Here is a 16,945-nt window from a genome sequence, read left to right as displayed (position 1 = left end):
TTTGGTGGGCTGGAGATATCAGCAAAGCATAGTTTGCAGAAGGAAGTGTACTCTTTTATAACAAATTATACAGCTGAGAGGTTGAGAGAAGAGAGAAACTTTTGGATATTCCCAGCATTTTCTCAGTTCTGCCTCTTCACAGTTACGTTTGCCTACAAATATGGCAGGGAAAGACCCATTTTACTTATTCAGCCGTTCTTACCAGAACAAACGTTTCCTGTACGCCCTCCCCCATACACCCTGTCCTGCTCAAGGCCATCAAGAAAATAATAAATCTCAAATTCTTTTTCTCAAATCTCAACATCTCAAGTTGGTCTCTTAAACTAAGAGGAAAGTGGTTCCCAACCACTTAGGTTTATTAACCTAAGACCAAAGTTGTCCACTGCCAGAAGCTATTATCATTCTTCCAGAGATGAAAGTTCTTCATATCTGTTCTGTATCTTCATATCTTTGTTTCTTAGATGGAAGCAGATGGATGCGGGGCGGGGGGAGGGGTCTCACAAGTCCTCAGGGACCCCCACTAAGGCTCATAATTAAAACAGGAATAAGAATCTCATCAAAGACACACAAATACTTATATGCATATCTGTAGGCTGGAGTCACAGCTATAACAGCTCGAAACAAATCATATTTAGTATTTTTCACGGTAACAGATAGTCTATGTGGAGAATATGGAGACAGAGTCCATCCCTTGAAGAATACAATATAAAGTTCTTGCTATGTTTTTAATAGGGCCTCCAACTCTGCCTCTTTTGGTTCTCTAAATTTCCACGGATCAGGAATGTTTCCCTTCACAAGAAAACAAATAATCTTCTGGATCCACTCCCACACCCTCCAGTATATCAATACCTTTGCCTCAATTACCTTTTCATTCAAATTAAAACAGGCTGCGTTCATTCTTGTTGACAACCTTTTAGAACTGTTTTCTCCAGACCATTTCCAATAATAACTGTAATTTATACTTTTATGATAAAAGGATAAAAGTGCTGTAAAATAGGTATTTTTCTAAAGAAAATGATGTCATTCTTTCCATAAGCTGCAATAAGATTCCACTCACTATTTTATCTTTGTTGGCTGATGGGTAGAAAGAACGCTGGTCTGCTGTTTTATTCTAATGGGAGCTGCATGTTTGTACTTAAGAACAGAATTTCATTCAAGGGTAAGCACTTCAATCTTCCTGAGATGCACTAAGATTGAAGTCTTTGAAAATTCCCAGGCAGCTGTTTAGAAAGTTTCTTAAATTGTTCTGTCTGTGGAAGAGAATAAATGTTTCTTAGTTATCAGTGGACAGTGAAAATCGTGCAAAGCAAAAAGTTGATCTTGATGTGGAATCCAGTTTTAAATTTCCAAGTGATTAGATTAAAATTTCAGTTCCACACTAACTGACCTTCTAGCTGTCATTTGGACAGCACGGAGTTGGTTCTCACGTAAGCGCTCAAGGGGAAGTGCTAAAGGGGAAATGTTAGGACCACCTCCACAGATCTTGAACATCCTTCTCTTCCTTCAGTGAGACTGAGCACCACTGCAGAAGTTGTGTAAGTACTGAGGGGAGTCTTAGTGCTTGGAGCTGTCTCGCTATGTCTCAGCTGCTAAGAGGGGCCTGGCTCGGATGGGAGCACATGGTGTACTGTCTCAGTGGTATAGCTGAAGAGCTCCATAACATGCTTGTAAGTAGCTGTTTTCTGGGGTTCTTGCTAAAAAATTTGTGATTCCCTCTCACTGCCAACACTGAAGAGAAAATAGTGGCAAAAATACAGTGGACTGTGATTCTTCTTTGATCTCTGGTGCACTTTTGCGGGTATTATCCGGCTTTCATTTTGGTTAAGATATTTTTTATTTTTTCACTTTAGACCTTCCACTCTCTTAGATAATCTTGGATACACAGTACTTTCTACTTCTGCCAAGGGCATACTTGATTTTCACTGTGAAAAAAATAGTTGTAAGGTCCTAATGAAGAAGTAAACCTCCAAAAGAGTGCAAGAGAGCCAGATTATTATTTTGACAATGGATGAACCCCCTTGATCTTTCTCAAGTTAAACACAGGACTACTTTGCCATTTGGCGCAAGTTTGTCATGATTTAAATCAATATTTTGTTAATGCAGGTCATACTGAAGAATACTTGTCTGTTCCTCTTGATTAAAAAGATGTACTTGCTTAGAAGTACTCCTTAATTGATTGCACACATTTTCAGGTAATGATCCTGTTCAGTACAACATAAAATTTCTCAGAGTAACTACTTATAGAGATGAATGACCTATTATAAAATCAGACAGTGGGGAGAGAAAAGTGGCTTTAAAAGTTATGTTGTTTGCTATACATAAAATAAATGGGTCATAGAGATGTTATAAACCTTGTAAACTGTGATACCGTCCTGGATTTTTTTTTCATTTGTTTTTTCATTTTTTTTCACAGGTTATTGTTCCCGAGTTAATTACAGTTGTAACCCTTCTTGTGGCCTCTTTTGGACCTGTGAAGAAAGTGAGGTGCTCTTGAAACTGTCTCAGGGTGGAACCCTGTGATCAACTGACTTCAGACCAAGATTTTAGGCTATAAATCCTGCAGTTTACTAGCATCACTTCATCTGCAGTTCTGTCCCCTCAGTGGTCGTTAAAGACACGCTTATGTAATAACCACTAAAACAATAATTGACATATACATGCTTAATATACCAGGTAGTCAGTCATTCTTTAGAAATACTTTCTCTCTTACAGTCAGGAAAGAGAATCTTTTTCAGTTTTAGCAAAAAAATAAGACAATGTTGGCTCAAAGTTGACCTTTAATTTCTAAGGAGAGAAGCAAATTTTGATCTTCAGGGGAATACCAGAGAGTGCCAGAGCAGATCAAGGCACTGTTAAGAATTCCTGCAAGACATTTCTGTAGCAGTGCACAGGAGCCCAAATCATAGACCAAAACCCTATTATGCTAAAATGTTGTGCGAGCAAGGAATAAAGGGACTTCTCCTTACATAAACAAGTACCATGTCAATGGGGAATGCTAGAGGGACTGGTAGTGATGCTAGTAGTTCTTAGTAGACTTTTAGTAGACCCTGTTTTATCCATTCTATGTTTTAACAATTTAAAGCTTTAGCCTAAGGTAAGCCAAAAAGGGTTGTCAAGGAAATAAGAATGAAAGGAGGTGGTTGTAGGTAAGGGCAGTAAAAAGAATGAACTTTTCACCTCTTCAGCTCGCATTGAGCACTATATAAGAATACTGATTCAGGCGACTACAGACAATAAAAGACTTAGTCAGAGAAAAAATGATAAATAAGGACCTCCACTTATTTTTTTTAATAAAACAGCTTTGTATTAGTGATCTCTCGGCTCCTGGAGCATGTCTGAGGGGGTCAACACTGAGTGTCTGCTCTATTGGGAGTATCAGCATTAGACTGTGGTTTCCAAGTAGCTGTTCTGCCTTGTACAAACGGTTACAAATAGTGGGACTGGAATGTGCTAGGTGTGGTACCGCACAAAGCAAAAACAGTTCCTGGCCCAAGGATTTACAATCCAAATTCAAGTAAGAGTCGTGATACGAACCGAGTGAGAAAACTGTAATGACTGATAAGTGGTGGGTTTAGCAGAGGGCTTTGTTCACAATAGCCTAATTTTTTGAGCCTCACTACAAAGAAATTTTAAGGCAAAGAACTTTACAGGTGCTTTGGGTCAGGGACAGGGGCGGATTCCAACATGTAAAGGGCAACATAGTTGACAGAAAAAAAAGAGCTTCCTCGAAAATGCGAAAGGCCTCTTAAAGAATAAAGCAGACGACATCATGCTTTTCAATGCCAGAGGAAAGCATGTTGCAATAATAATGTACCAGATGACAAGTACCTGTGGAACAGAAAGACTGTCTTTACCAGGTAACTTGGATGATAGCGCCTAGCTCATTTGTTTTCAGAAAACGAAATGCGAGTACAAGGTTCAGAGCAGAGCCCAAGTGCAGAGAGCGGCTTTTCAGACCTGTGCTGGCTCTAAGCAAGCCAGCTGGCGTGTCTGCATCACGCTCACGGAGCTGCAAAGAGATGGGCTGGTTCAGGAAAGGACTTTGCTCCTTGCTGAAACCAGCCGCAAGCCATAGCAGCGGCAGGAGTGAAAAGGGTTGTGACAGGCGTAGAGACAAAGAGCTGGACCCAAATAAGAACAGATCGTTAAGATTTTTCTCAAAAAAAAACCCTCCTTTATAGAAACTATTGGGAAGCAGTAGGTTTAGGGTAAGTTCTGAGGTAGAGAAGTTGCCTGTCTCTTTTGGGCAGTATTTTGGGTAGGGTGATGTTATCTGTAGCGACAAGGTCCAAGGACGCTTGAAGGGGAGTAAAGAATTAGGAGCTTAATCATACTGAATTATTGTCAACATCCTTAAGGCAAACCCAAATTTAGGCTTCTTTAGGGAAAAAAAGGGAAGGTTAGACTGACTGGGCTGATTGGTCTGTGGGCTCATCCAGATAAATATGGTCATTACGTTCTCATTGTCTTGGGCGAGTTCAGCAGCCCTGGGACAGGCGTTTGGATGCTCCAGCAAAACGCATGGAAAGAAACTGGGAAGTTAAGGGTTTGCCTAAAAACAAGTTTCTCCGCACCGAGTCATTCTTCCGAAGCTGCCGTTTAGCCCTGCTGGCAGGGACTCACGTGGCTGGCGCGCAGGACGCAGCCCGCGCGCCCGAGAGCGGCAGCGGCCGCGGCAGGAGCGCCTCAGCGGGGCGCGGACGGGCGGGCCCGCCGCCCCGCTCCGCCCCGCGCCGCCCCGCCCGGCCCCGCGCCGCCCCTGCGCCGCCCGCCCCGCAGGCCCCTCCCTGCCGCCCGCGGAGGCCGGGCCGGCGGCGCTGGCGTACGCGCTGACGCCGGCGCCCCGCCTCGGGCGCAGGCCGGCCAGCGGCGGACGCGGGGCGCTGTTAGCTAGCTGCCGGGCTCGCCCCGTCGCGGCCGGGCGGCGGGGCGCCGCCTCCGCGGGCCATGCGGTAGCGGGTTTGGCCGGGCCCGGGCTCGGGGTTGGCCATGGAGCAGCCGCCGGGCGGCCGGCGGCGCCGGCTGGTTTCCTCGCTGGCGCTGGGGCAGCGCTCCTGCGAGGTCACCCTGGACGAGGAGCGGGGGCTGCTGGCCTGGCGCCACCCGCGCCCGCCGCGGCGCGGCGGCGGCGGCGGTGAGTGGGGCCGGGCCGGGCGGGGGGAGGGGCGCGGCGGCGGCGGCGGCGGCGGCGGCGGCGGCCGTTAGCGCACCTGCCGCGCCTCGCGCCGGGGCGGCCTGCGGGGAGGGGGGGGCGGGTGCCGCGTCCTGCCGCGAGTCTGCGCTGCCCGAGAGCGGCTTGTCGTGTGAAATCGATGCGAGGGCTCGGAGTTCCGCGGCAGTCAGCGCGGCTGGAAAGCACGTATCGGCTCAAGGGTGCCAGCCGCGGCCTTGCCCCTTCTTTCCTGGCCCCGGGGAGGCTCCTGCCGCCGCCGGGTGTCGCAGGTGCTGGTGGTGCGCGGCCGGTTTTCCGTTCGGGCTGCCTGCTGGGTGTGCTCAGGTGCCCTTTTCTCTCCTGAAGGAAAGGCGCTGATTACTCAGCCCGACCGGAGGCCTCTTAACAACAGGGTTCAGAGTCCGCCGGTGAGGGGTGATGGAGCGAGCTGTAACCACCCACGGGCAAAATAATGGCAAAGCCGTCCCGTATGGGCAGCCGGCTGTGCTGAGCCTATCAGCCGATTAACCAGCTTTTGCAGTTCAGAGCAAAGATGAAGACTAGTCATGATGAGCTTAGACCTTACATGTGAGCGCAGTAAGATGCTTATTTTTCAGAGAACGCAGTTTAAGCCTGTGGTCTAAGAATGCCCTTTTGATCACAAAGGGAGGAAACTTGTCCCTGTAGCTGAACGGCAAAAGCACTGGTTAGTGTAATTTAACCCTCTTGTTTCCTGGCAATGTTAGTATGTGGCAGCATAAAGTTTTTAATGCTGTATTTAGGTTAATTTTAGCAGATACTTCTAGAACTTTTAAAATGACTTTTTTAGTTACATGACTGACTTATGATTAAAAACCACTTTCATACTGAGGTAGTGTTTCAGGTGCTTATTATCTTTTAAAATAGGTTATTTTTAAAGCTATTTGCCTACTGAAAGAGCTCATATAACTTTCCAAAGAAAGTTTAACTTCTGTGAGATCCTGTTTAGAAACATTAAATACAGGCTAATGGTTTGTTATGTGGTAACAGAATTGTTTATGGTTCCCCATTTGTGCAATCTGAAAAGTGCTTACTTACAAAATTGCACGTGGGAGAGAGTACCACTGAAAGGAAAGTACCTGACAAAATTTCAGGATAACTTCTGGGAACTTACGTGCATGAAGTATACAAGTGCCACCTTTTAAGTGTTATTTCATCAGATTCTTTGAGTCTGTGGATTCTTAAATAGTTATTCTTTCTATTATTTACATAGCTGTATCAGCATTGTATGTGAACATATGAAAATGTTTCGTGTCCTTCTTTTCACAGCAGCTGCTGTTGAGCGAGAAACTGCTGTCATCTCCATTTTAGAGGTGGAGGAACTGAGGCGGAGAAAGAAAAACTAAGTGAATGATAGAAAGGTTGGCTAGAAGTTTATCAGAGAAAGGTTGAATGTAGATGTCTCCGGTCTCAGGCAAGTTCCCAGACAGTTAAATAGCCATTCCCCTCTTACCACTTATTTTTCTTAAATATTTTCCTGTTTTTATTGGACTACCTTAATGACTTGAGGCTTTTTGAAAAAGAGGAGGGAGTGAAAGAGAAAAGGAAGAGCCCGGAACATATGTAGACTGCCACATCAAAGTCTTAGGTAACTAAAAAGTCATCATGTGTTAATTCTTTAAATAATTCTCTTCTAATTCTTGATAACATAAAACAGTATTTTATTATCGTTCCCTTGCTATTGTGTGTATACACTCTGATGTACTCTAATTCTTTTCATCAGTATTGCTGAAAATTATTTCAAAGTTCTAAACTTTAGTTGCTCAACTAAATGAACTTACGACTCCAAAGAATTAGCTTTTTAATTCTGCTGAGCTTAGTATATAGTTCTGAAAAATAAGCTATATACTTTTGTAAATAAATGAGTCTAGACAAAGCTACCTGAATCTTGAATTTAAAAAACAACGTTTCTAAGCCTTTTTGCGAGAGTTGCTCCCGTTAGGCAAAGTAATCCTTGCTTTGGAGAGAGTACTGTTGGATTTTGTAAAGTCTTTCTAAACATGGCTCTCCGGAGTTACTAATTGACTGACATGGGGGCCAGGCTGAGCTGAGTGGCAACTGCGTTCTGCTGCACAATGGTTTTTCAGACCCTGAAACGCTGCCACAAAATCCCACAAGCCCTATTGCCATTGTTACACCTGCTTGTGAGTAAATTTTCTTAATTTATTCCTGGTTGGCCAAACTGAAGCCTGGTCTGAAGCCTGGTCTGAAGGCTGTTCCAAAGTAGATGCGGGTGGTGGTAATGGTAGAAAAGAAGAGGAACGTATTAAGCTAGCCTCTCTTTGAAATGGTTTCTGAAGCAATACCCACCAAGCTGGAGGTTCCTGAGGTGGCAAGCCTGGTTACTGAGTGTGGCTACTGTCCTGTAACGTAGCTATTTATAAGACTTTAGAAAATATGAAGTGGAATCAGAAGAGAAACGGGAGGGTGGGAGAAAAAAGAGAAACGTTTGAGTGTTCTGGAGGCAAAAATACAATTTATCTAGAGAGCAATACAAGGATATATATCTTCTTCTTAATTCTCTGATTTAGTACATGTTTCCTGTACTGGTGTTTTAATAGCATCTCAGTGTTATATTACTGCTCTGTTGTCTGTCAGCTCTTTTTGAGACCCGGGACAGTTCAATGTGTTCTCTACAAATATTTTTGGAAATACGAGCGGCTTGAATGATGGCATATAAATATACTTTATAATATAGAAGATGGTTAGTTGGAAGCATATAATTTAAGAGGTGTAGCTTGACCAAGATTGAGATCTTTCTATCGTTTGGCCTTTGACTATGTGACTGTTGTACAATATGCCTAAATACACTTAATTATGCAGTATAAAAATTCTATTTTTTTATTTAATATGTAGTTATTACAGTGAAACAATCTTCTTTAAACTGAACAACTTGGTGAGTTACTTATCCTCTAAGTATTCATTACTGTCTGGAATTTAGCCACGTGGGTAAAATATTTTGGTGTATACGTATTGCCATGATTTTCATACTTGCACAGATAGGAAACTGGAGCCATAGTGAGTTATTATAAAAGTGCTGAAATACTTGCCTTTCTCTATCGCGTCCAAATTCAAGAACAGAGAGGAGACGGTAAGGACCTTGCTCTGCTGTCCAGAAAAATGTAGTTTTGTGGAGTAGGGGGGGATTCCTGTGGTTTCTCATCTTTGCGTGAAAATATTAAAATAGTTTTTGAAAATCCATTCTGTCAAAATGCCTTTTGTGAAGAAAAGTGTTAATTCAGCAGAATTATTTTTAGTGCAAACATTGGGAAAATGCCAACAATAACCAGATTTTAACAGGTTTGTTCAAGTCGTGGTATGTTTATAAAACCTTAAATCCAAAGTATTGTTTATTTCCCTTCCTCCTGCTGGATCTTATTTAATAGAATCATATTTTCAAGTGCTCTCTGCAGTGTAATGAGGCTCCCACTTCCCTTAAGAGGCTTTTCTCTGTTAGACTTGTCTGAACTTACAGGGAAAAACTTTGTCTCAAATTCTTCATGTTTTTTCTCCATTACTTTTAGCTATACACCTTTCCTTTTTACACACGTCTTCAAGTATTCTAAAGAACTTTCTTCAACGTTGAAACACACATCATGAGATTTAGTTGTTAATCATAAATAGCTTGTGCAAAGCTGGGCTAATCAGTTGTTCTGTTTCCTCCTATTGATGCCACAATCAGTTTTTCTGGAGTAACCCCTTGAAAAACTTGTGTGCCAAATTTGATAGAAGATTATATATTGTACATATGTATTTAGGGGTACTTAGAAGTCTTAGCTAAGATTGCATTATGTCTAGCACTGAGTGATCACAAATACCAAATGGGCTTCTCTGTCATTTTTCTGATTTTCAGTTGTAAAGTAGAAGCATGAAGGGAATGGCTGAACTAGGCACTGCACAGTATGCCTTCACTTATTCTGTGTGCTTTGTTTTAAACCTTCTATTTCTCTCTTCACGTTCTCCTCCCTCAACCCCTCTTCTCCCGCTCTCCTCCCTCCCCCACCAAACAAAAACCGGCCACTTGAGGAAGTATGCAGTGTTGTACAACTGAGCCATCTTGCTTCTCTTGCAACACTTCTTTGGGACTGCTGCTGACATCCCTTTACCCCGGGCTCGTTGCCTGGTCACTAGTCTCAGCACTAGTACTAACAAGGCTCTCTGATGCCATTCTGAAGTTGTGGATTCTAAACAGTGCTTAGTTTGCAATATTGTACAGAGATAGAGAAGATGTACCTGCTTGGGAACAAGGTCTGTGCAGCACCTGTAATATGTTGGCATGTACTCAGTCAAAGAGTATCTTGCATCAGTTGTTCCCAGTTGACAAGCTTGTACAGAAATCTGAACCAGGTTCTTCTCTAGGCGATTCTAATGATTACACTGTGCTGGTAGGATGTGAAGGACAACAGCTCTAGAATTCATTTTTTCTTTCACTGGAAAATATATTATTTAAATATAGATGCACGCAACGTTAACAAACGCGTGGTTTTCTACGTGTGTTTTTTTTTTTCCCCTTAATGGTGAGCATGTGCATCTTGTTAAGTAACTTTTTGCTTTGCTATTGAAATATTCGTAGTTGAGTTAGAGAGGTTTAATTTGGAAATTAAAAAAAGCAGGAGACTATTCAGTAGTTAATATGTGAAATGCAGTAGCAACTATGTGTCCGATCATATCGGGAACTGACTTGGTTCATAAGGATTCATTGAAAAGAAAGAGTTCACTATCATACATGGTTGTATTTTGTGAGATCATGGCCTTCAGCTGTGGGTGTCTGTGTCCCGCCCCCCCCCCCAGTTTTGAATGAAATCGTTTATTCACATGACTTTTTTTTCCCCCCAAAAAAATGTTTTCCAAGGATGTGAATTCTCTGGAGTCATGCTGTGTTTCCTTATACACCATCTTCTCTCATTCTGCTTTTTACTAGACACAGCTTTCTCTAGTGTATGGTCAACACAACGCAATGTACCTTCTGATGGAAAGCTTTTTTTTTTTTTTTCCCCTCTCCTCTCTCCCTTGCTTTTAGATGAAGGGAAAGCTTAAACTTTGGTAACTTACTGTTCCTGAAATCTATAAAAGTAAATTAATCCTCAGAGTGACCGAAAAAGAGTTCCCTTGACACTTGCATTTGTTGTTAGAAATACTTTTTCTTTAAGTCTGAACCCAAGCTGTTTAATCATTCATATTTTTAAGTCACAAGATTAGGCTAATAATTAATTTAATTCTGATTGTCGATGTAGTAATGGGGCTGAGAACGAACTAAACTTTTCTGCCTGCCGTGGTGATCAGAGGTGTTTTTATGCTATTGCGTGCTGAGTTAGTACATTTCTGAGAGGGGAATTTGGCTTATGGGGTTAGCGGCTGGCAGTGATGAATGAACAAAGCTGAATAGATCTTGACTTGGATTCTGAATGAGTTTACTCGTAAACTGAGAAATGTTCCGTGGGAATTGCATGCAGGCATGGCACACTGAAAAGCCTCTCTTGCACATGAAAACACACTTCACACCTGCGAATTCCCCTTTTCGCAAGGAAGATCCATTGTTAGTGTGCTTACCATGTATTTGTGTGGTTTTTGTTTGTTTTATTTTTACTCACTTGCTTGGGCAAGCAAGTGTGGGGAAAATAGTATTATGCATCTAACACAATATTTTGCAACTCTATCAGTTTGCACTTCAAGAAAAGTGTCTGTGAAGACACTGTAAAGCACTGTGACCTGGAACTTCAGCTAGTGATGACTGGCAGAACCAGTGTACTGGGATGGTTGTTGTCTGCCCATTGTGGTCTGTGGATTTTTTTTCTTCTGCCGTGCCTCTCCATTCAACTGCTCTGACTTTACAACTCACTGTTCTGTTTAGCGTGTTGTTTATGTTAGCTATTGAACAAGGTGAGACATGAAAACATTTGTCAGATGTATATAGTTCTTTGAGAAGATTAAGTCTGAGAAATTTGCACTGTAGTTCAGCATTTCTGAGCTTGAAACTCTCTCTCTTTAATCTAGGTCTGTATATTGGTGGGGGAGGGATGAGTGGTATTTTGCCTGGAGTTTTGCATAGGATTCTGCCGTGTGCTATGCGGTTGAGTGCATCATACGAAGCCAAGTAAAATTATTTGGTGTGGTTTGTGCTCATAGTTCAACTTTTTTCATTACTATTGACCAAGTAGTGCTGGTGTCAGTATAGTTCGTTATAAAAGTAGAAATAAAGTTTTCCACATTTTAGGAGAAACTCATAAAGGCAAACACCAAGTATGCCAAAACACAGAAAGAAATGGTTCATGCTACTTGATAATAGGGTTAATGCTAGGGGAATAGATGTAGGAAAAGAAGTATAATTAGTACAGTACATTAACCTTGACAGCTTCTCAAAAGAGAGGGAGGGATAGACCTTTCAGTTACTTTTACGGGATCAGTTTTGGCCATGATACCACGTGACGGTTGACAGATGAGGGCATTATGTTTACAGGAGCAGAATTTTGCTGCTTCTATTGTGGGTCTGTATTTGGTTTCTTGATGGGAAACTCCCCCCTTTTGGGGGCAAAGGGAAGGGAGGGACTAAGTAGTTTGCTTACTTGCCAATAAAACAATATACAGTATAACTTAAGTCAAACAGTAGGAGTCATGTTTGGGTTGATGGAAATTCTTAAGCTCTATCCAAACACAAATGCCGTTACATCCAAGTTTAGTTTTTATATGCTGTAGGGAATGTTCCAAATAACATATTTGAGATGGCTTTGCATATTTTTCAGCCCCGTGCAATTACTGTATTAAGGAGTGTGAGTTTTTTGACTAGCTTAAAATTGGAGAACTCTGTCAGGGCAGTGGAGTTGCTTGATGCTTGTATAGTATCAGGTAGTACTGAGGGGCCTTATGGCTTACATTCATTGAACAGAAATATCTCAGAGACTTTCACCAAACCTGTGCGATTTACTGAGGGAAGATGAGATCATGCTTCTCATGTTCAGGAATCTTTTTTTCAGGGACATATAACTCTCATGGCTTAAGATTAAAAAAAGAAAAAAAAAAGCATGAATTTAACTAAATCCATGCATTTACCTTTACTTTTTTGCCGCATCAGTGAAAAGATTAGTTGGAAGAATAGGGCTTTAGTAATGATGTGTTTCTCGGAGAGAGAACGTACCTGAAGAACTAGAAGAGCTTAGTAAAACTGTTGCTGGTTTCAAGGTCTAGGGTTGTTAACATAAGCTATCTAATATACATTCCAAATAAATGCTTTCAGTGATACTAATTCGAAAATGTTTTTAATCTATTTGTGGGATTGGACAGCTATCTCTTTACTATACAGAAAATGCATAACAAAACAGTATGACTTCTGTTTCTGCTCCTAGCATGCATGTGCTGATAAGTATCCAGTACAGAAAACTCTTTCCCAAAATGTTCATTACGACACTGTCATTTAAATTTTGATCTAAATGTAATTTCTTACTTTCATAGCATATCTGTGAGCAATATCAAAATGAAGTATCATTAAAGTGCAATCTTTATAAATGCAACAAAGCTTTCTTTCATATTCTGACGTATGGGTAGGTGGCATAGCCAATAGAAAAATAAGAAATAAAAGCAATTCTAGAAAAGAAAGGTTAAACAAACTGTACCCTTCTGTTAGTTTTACATTCCTTCTCTGTTCTGCATTTTTTCCTTGGATAAGTGGATAAGCATGCTGAGAGCCCATGAAATGAGCAGATCTTTTCTCTGTATGTCAGGAAGGTCAGTTAATTGTTAATGTCCAACATTAAATACTTGATGTAGCCATACATATGTATATGTATAAAATGTGTGTGTGTGTGTGCAGTATATATGTATGAAATGTGTGTGTGCATGTGTGTAAAAGTTCTAGTGAGTTAGTTTCTGCTCTTGGATCTTTATCAGGAGATACTGTCACTGCTACATCTTCCTGTCATGCTTTAAGTATAGTAAATGCAATTAATATCAGCTGATATTTGTTTCTTAAGTAGTTATCAGTATTTGAATACAGCCAGATTCCTAGAAGAAGGTAGTCATAAATGAGGTCAGTGTAAAGCTGGGAGACTACTAGGTGTTTCTTTGGAATCAAGCTTAAAAAGTCTTGGAGGATAAAATTCCAAAAGGAATATGCATTAAGTAAAATAGTAAAACGCCTATGAAGGAAAAAACATGCTTGGTTAGTCTGCTGACTGCCAACAGGATATGCCAGTACATAGCAACTCAGTATGTCTGTTGACTAAAACTAATAAAGTGGAAGGGGAAAAACAATTTGAACTAGTAACAAATGAATTATATTCATCACTGTGAAGAGGTCGTGAAAAAAATCTTACTTCTCTTACATTCCTCTCCACCACCGTGGTACTCCTGCAGTGGTGAGAAAGATGAAATATAGAATAGAACCCAGTAACAAAAGTATTACTGTTTGGTTTCAATGTATCTCTAATATAGAAATATTATGTATATACATGCACTAACTTTTATGTAAATATATGGCATATGTTTTCAGTTTCACTTTGTTTTTTTGAGATAAGGTGACTGGAGTATTTAAGGTGGAAACAGAGGAATTTTGAAATCAGTAGTGGGAAAAAAGGAGGAAAAATTTAAAAAAAAAAAAAAAAAAAAGCTCAGTTTGAAAGAGGTTAGGAAGACTGAGAGTGTGTTGAGGGACCATGACAGGGAAAAAAGATTGAGAATGGAGGAAATTCTTTCATAGTATAAGAGCAAGAGACCTTTAATTCTGGAAAACAATAGTTTTTAAGTTAATTCAAGGGAAATATTTTTAGCAGCACATAATCATAATGCCTAGAATAAGATTTAAAAGCTTACTAGGCCTCAAGAATCTATATGAATGTCTTTCTTTCATAAGCCAGCTACATTCTTGGGAATAACAAATAGCTTCTGTAGTCACTCTGTCACTAGATTTAGTTGCACCTTCTTTTGAAAAGCTTGTGCTGTTCGCTATTGAATATCTGGATAAGGGGCAGTCTTCCTCCCGGTTTTTGCTTTCGTGCAAAAACGTTCTCATACTCAAAATAACTAGCTTTCTCAGAAATCACAGACGTTTTAAACAGTAATTGAGGTAATACGTAGGTGGTTATGGGTAATGTGCTTTGCGTAAAGGCAAAAAAAATTGTAAATACTCAGCAGATTTCTTTTTGTGCTCTTGGTTGTGCTTAATAAGCATCTGCTTTAATTGTATGTCTATACTATGTTATATGTAAAAATAAGCATTCTGATGCTATTTTAAGGTGTTAATGCGTAGGATCTTGTGTTCATACAGAAAACTGTTTTGTACCAGCATCTGAGATAATTGCTGTAGAAGAAACTGATTTTAACAAGAAACAGCGTAATAGTGGCAAATGGCAAAAAATGGCAAAGCCACATGCTTTCACAGGTAAGGCAGCTAGTCTCAGGATGCTTGTGCTAATTATTTTGTTGGAGATATTTTTGCAGGGGCTCAAGTACAAGAGGAATCTTTAGAGAGAGTATTTTTTTTTTAACGGAACTGATGTGTAAAAATATCAGTATACTATTTAAAGCCCTTTAGTTTAAAAAAGAAAAGAGAAGAAACTCTTGCTTTCAGAACTCATGCTGTGTTTGGTTATATAATTATGTGCTAACCTGTCTCTACATTTGTGCTGCTAAATGAATCTAGAGTAGGATAATTAATTTCTACTGCTCAATTAGAAAATCAGAAAAGAGAGACTGGGAAAATCAGTCCCTTTTCATTATTTATTTATTTTTTTGTTATCCCTAACCATCAGAATGTGTATGTGTGAAAGTTCTTTGTGTTGTTGACTACATTCTTACAACAAAGTGCCAACAATATTATTCTGATTGTTGTTGTGAAACAGTGGTGACGTCTGTGCTTGCAAAGCTGGGAAAAAATGAACGCTGCCCTGTCAAAGGTGTATGCTGTAGCATACTTTCTTCACATTTAGTCCTTCCGGTTATGATGACTGGTGATACTTGGGATGGAAAAGTAAAAGTTCTTCCTGTCTCATCAGCCTAGTTGTTAAGAAAGAGTTGGAATTTTCTTGCACACTCTCAAAGTTCAGCTTCATGAAGTTAAATTCACCCTGGTCTGTAAACTACATTGAAGCTGATGCAAGGGCTTGCCTTATCCTCTTAAGCTCATGGTCTTTTGTATTATATAGACATTGCAGACTTTATTTCATATGCTTAAAGGAATATATAAGCTTAGTTTTTGCATATCTATGTGATCAGTGTAAGGAAGATGGATCATATTTGATTTAAAACTAAGCGTTTATGTGTTTGCTATAAGGTTAAAAAGATAAAATGAGTGCTTTCATATATGCTTAAATATTTGTTATTTATGGATGTTGTCTTGTTCATTCTCTGAATGCTTCTATCATTTGCAGAAATGTGCAGAGGGGGTTAATTACCTTTTGTTTTTTCCCAAAGATAATTTTGAAATGCATTTGTCATTTCACAGAGAAAATACAGAAAATATGGCATTCTCGTTTTGTTTACTTGTCCTACTATTTTATTGTTGTTATTATTTTTAATAGTGTATTATGTGAAAAAAGCCCGAAATCACCGCTGGCGGTGTAGTGACGTGACATTTTGGTGTGTTGACGAGCAGTTGTGTAACCAGTGGATACAGGCACTGAAAGAATTACTTGAATTGCAGAGTAAGTTTGACTAAGTTACGAAAATTTACAGCGTAATTTTCCAGGCATGTACATGAGTTAAGATTGTTTTGATATATCTGCTTCTTTTTGAACTCTTAAGACCAGCTCATGTTCAAAAGGTAAGGAAGTTGGGAGTTGAAGTGTCTCAGTCTTGTTGCCAATATTTCGCACTTGTATGTCTTTAAGCTGTACTAAGTGACTCTTATTGTAATCGATCGGGGCTATGGGTTTCTTGTACCTATTTCACAGAGGCAAATTAGTCTCACAAAATAAGGACATGCTGGAAGCTTAGCGGAGGTTTTAATGGATTTTAGCTTTGGAGGAAGTAAAGAGCAGATGTAAACTCAGAGATCTGAGGTCCTCTAGAGATTGAAGGACTAGGGTTGTAGCAACTGTAAGATAAATGCACAACTTCCTGTGTGTTTGCATCCCTTTTCCACTCTTTCCTGCCAGTAGTATACCTTATGTAGTAAATGAGAGTCCTGAAAGTGGATAATGGGAACATTTACTTCTTGGAAGGCTTGAAAGGAGTTTTGCAGGAGTTCTTCCTGAAAGAAATACCCTTGCCCATGTTAGGGAAGAGCAGGAGCAGGGCAGCTCCACTAGGGAAGGCAAGCTGAGGGTGAGGACCACGCAGGCGGTGCCCTCACTGATCAAGGTGCAGTCCTACTGCATCAGAGCAGGCATGTGGATAGCGAAAAGTCCTGTTGAAAACTCAAGACAAGGTAAAGTAATTGGGTCCAGGGAGGCCAGTCAGGAGCAGCTGGAGACAGAATTAGAGACAAGCTACCTACAATGTGGGTCTGAGGCTCATCTAAGAGACAGGGCCAGAAACAGCACTGGAGGCAGATACACCTAAAACATAGCTCAGGCAAGGACAGAAGCCCAGGCCTAATCTTAGATGGAGCCCCCAGACCTATGGGCAGTGTGTACATGGATGGAGGTTCCACCTGATGCTGGTCAGGGTAATTAAGGCCTATCAGTGCACTCAGGGCCCTGTCAACAATACATACCCAAATTTCATAAATTAGCAACGTGTAATGCAATTTAAAATGGTCTTTTCCTCTGTTTCTGCCCACTCTTCCAAATATCACAATTTTAAGCAGCAGAGAATTTGGCAACA

At 40.7% G+C, this 16,945-nt stretch overlaps 1 protein-coding gene across 5 annotated transcripts in view; it reads left to right on the top strand.

Annotated features, from left to right (window-relative positions):
• The first annotated feature begins 4,845 nt into the window (after positions 1 to 4,845).
• Positions 4,846 to 16,945, top strand: part of CERK (ceramide kinase) — a 50,166-nt gene continuing 38,066 nt past the window's right edge. The window contains exons 1-4 of one of the 5 annotated variants that reach the window (XM_068931038.1): positions 5,571 to 5,858; positions 6,461 to 6,605; positions 14,448 to 14,561; positions 15,700 to 15,822. In XM_068931038.1, the coding sequence (XP_068787139.1) occupies positions 6,590 to 6,605; positions 14,448 to 14,561; positions 15,700 to 15,822 (253 nt within the window). In that variant the 5' untranslated portion in view covers positions 5,571 to 5,858; positions 6,461 to 6,589. Of the gene's footprint in view, positions 5,135 to 5,570; positions 5,859 to 6,460; positions 6,606 to 6,630; positions 6,780 to 14,447; positions 14,562 to 15,699; positions 15,823 to 16,945 lie in introns of those variants that run through there. The other 4 variants (XM_068931010.1, XM_068931018.1, XM_068931048.1 and 1 more) reach the window with 4 other exon arrangements.

Source organism: Struthio camelus, chromosome 1 (genome assembly GCF_040807025.1).
Source record: "Struthio camelus isolate bStrCam1 chromosome 1, bStrCam1.hap1, whole genome shotgun sequence".
In the NCBI taxonomy this organism is placed as follows: Eukaryota; Metazoa; Chordata; class Aves; order Struthioniformes; family Struthionidae; genus Struthio; species Struthio camelus.
Note: the sequence above shows the minus strand (reverse complement) of the source record. Positions and strands in the feature narration are given on the sequence as shown.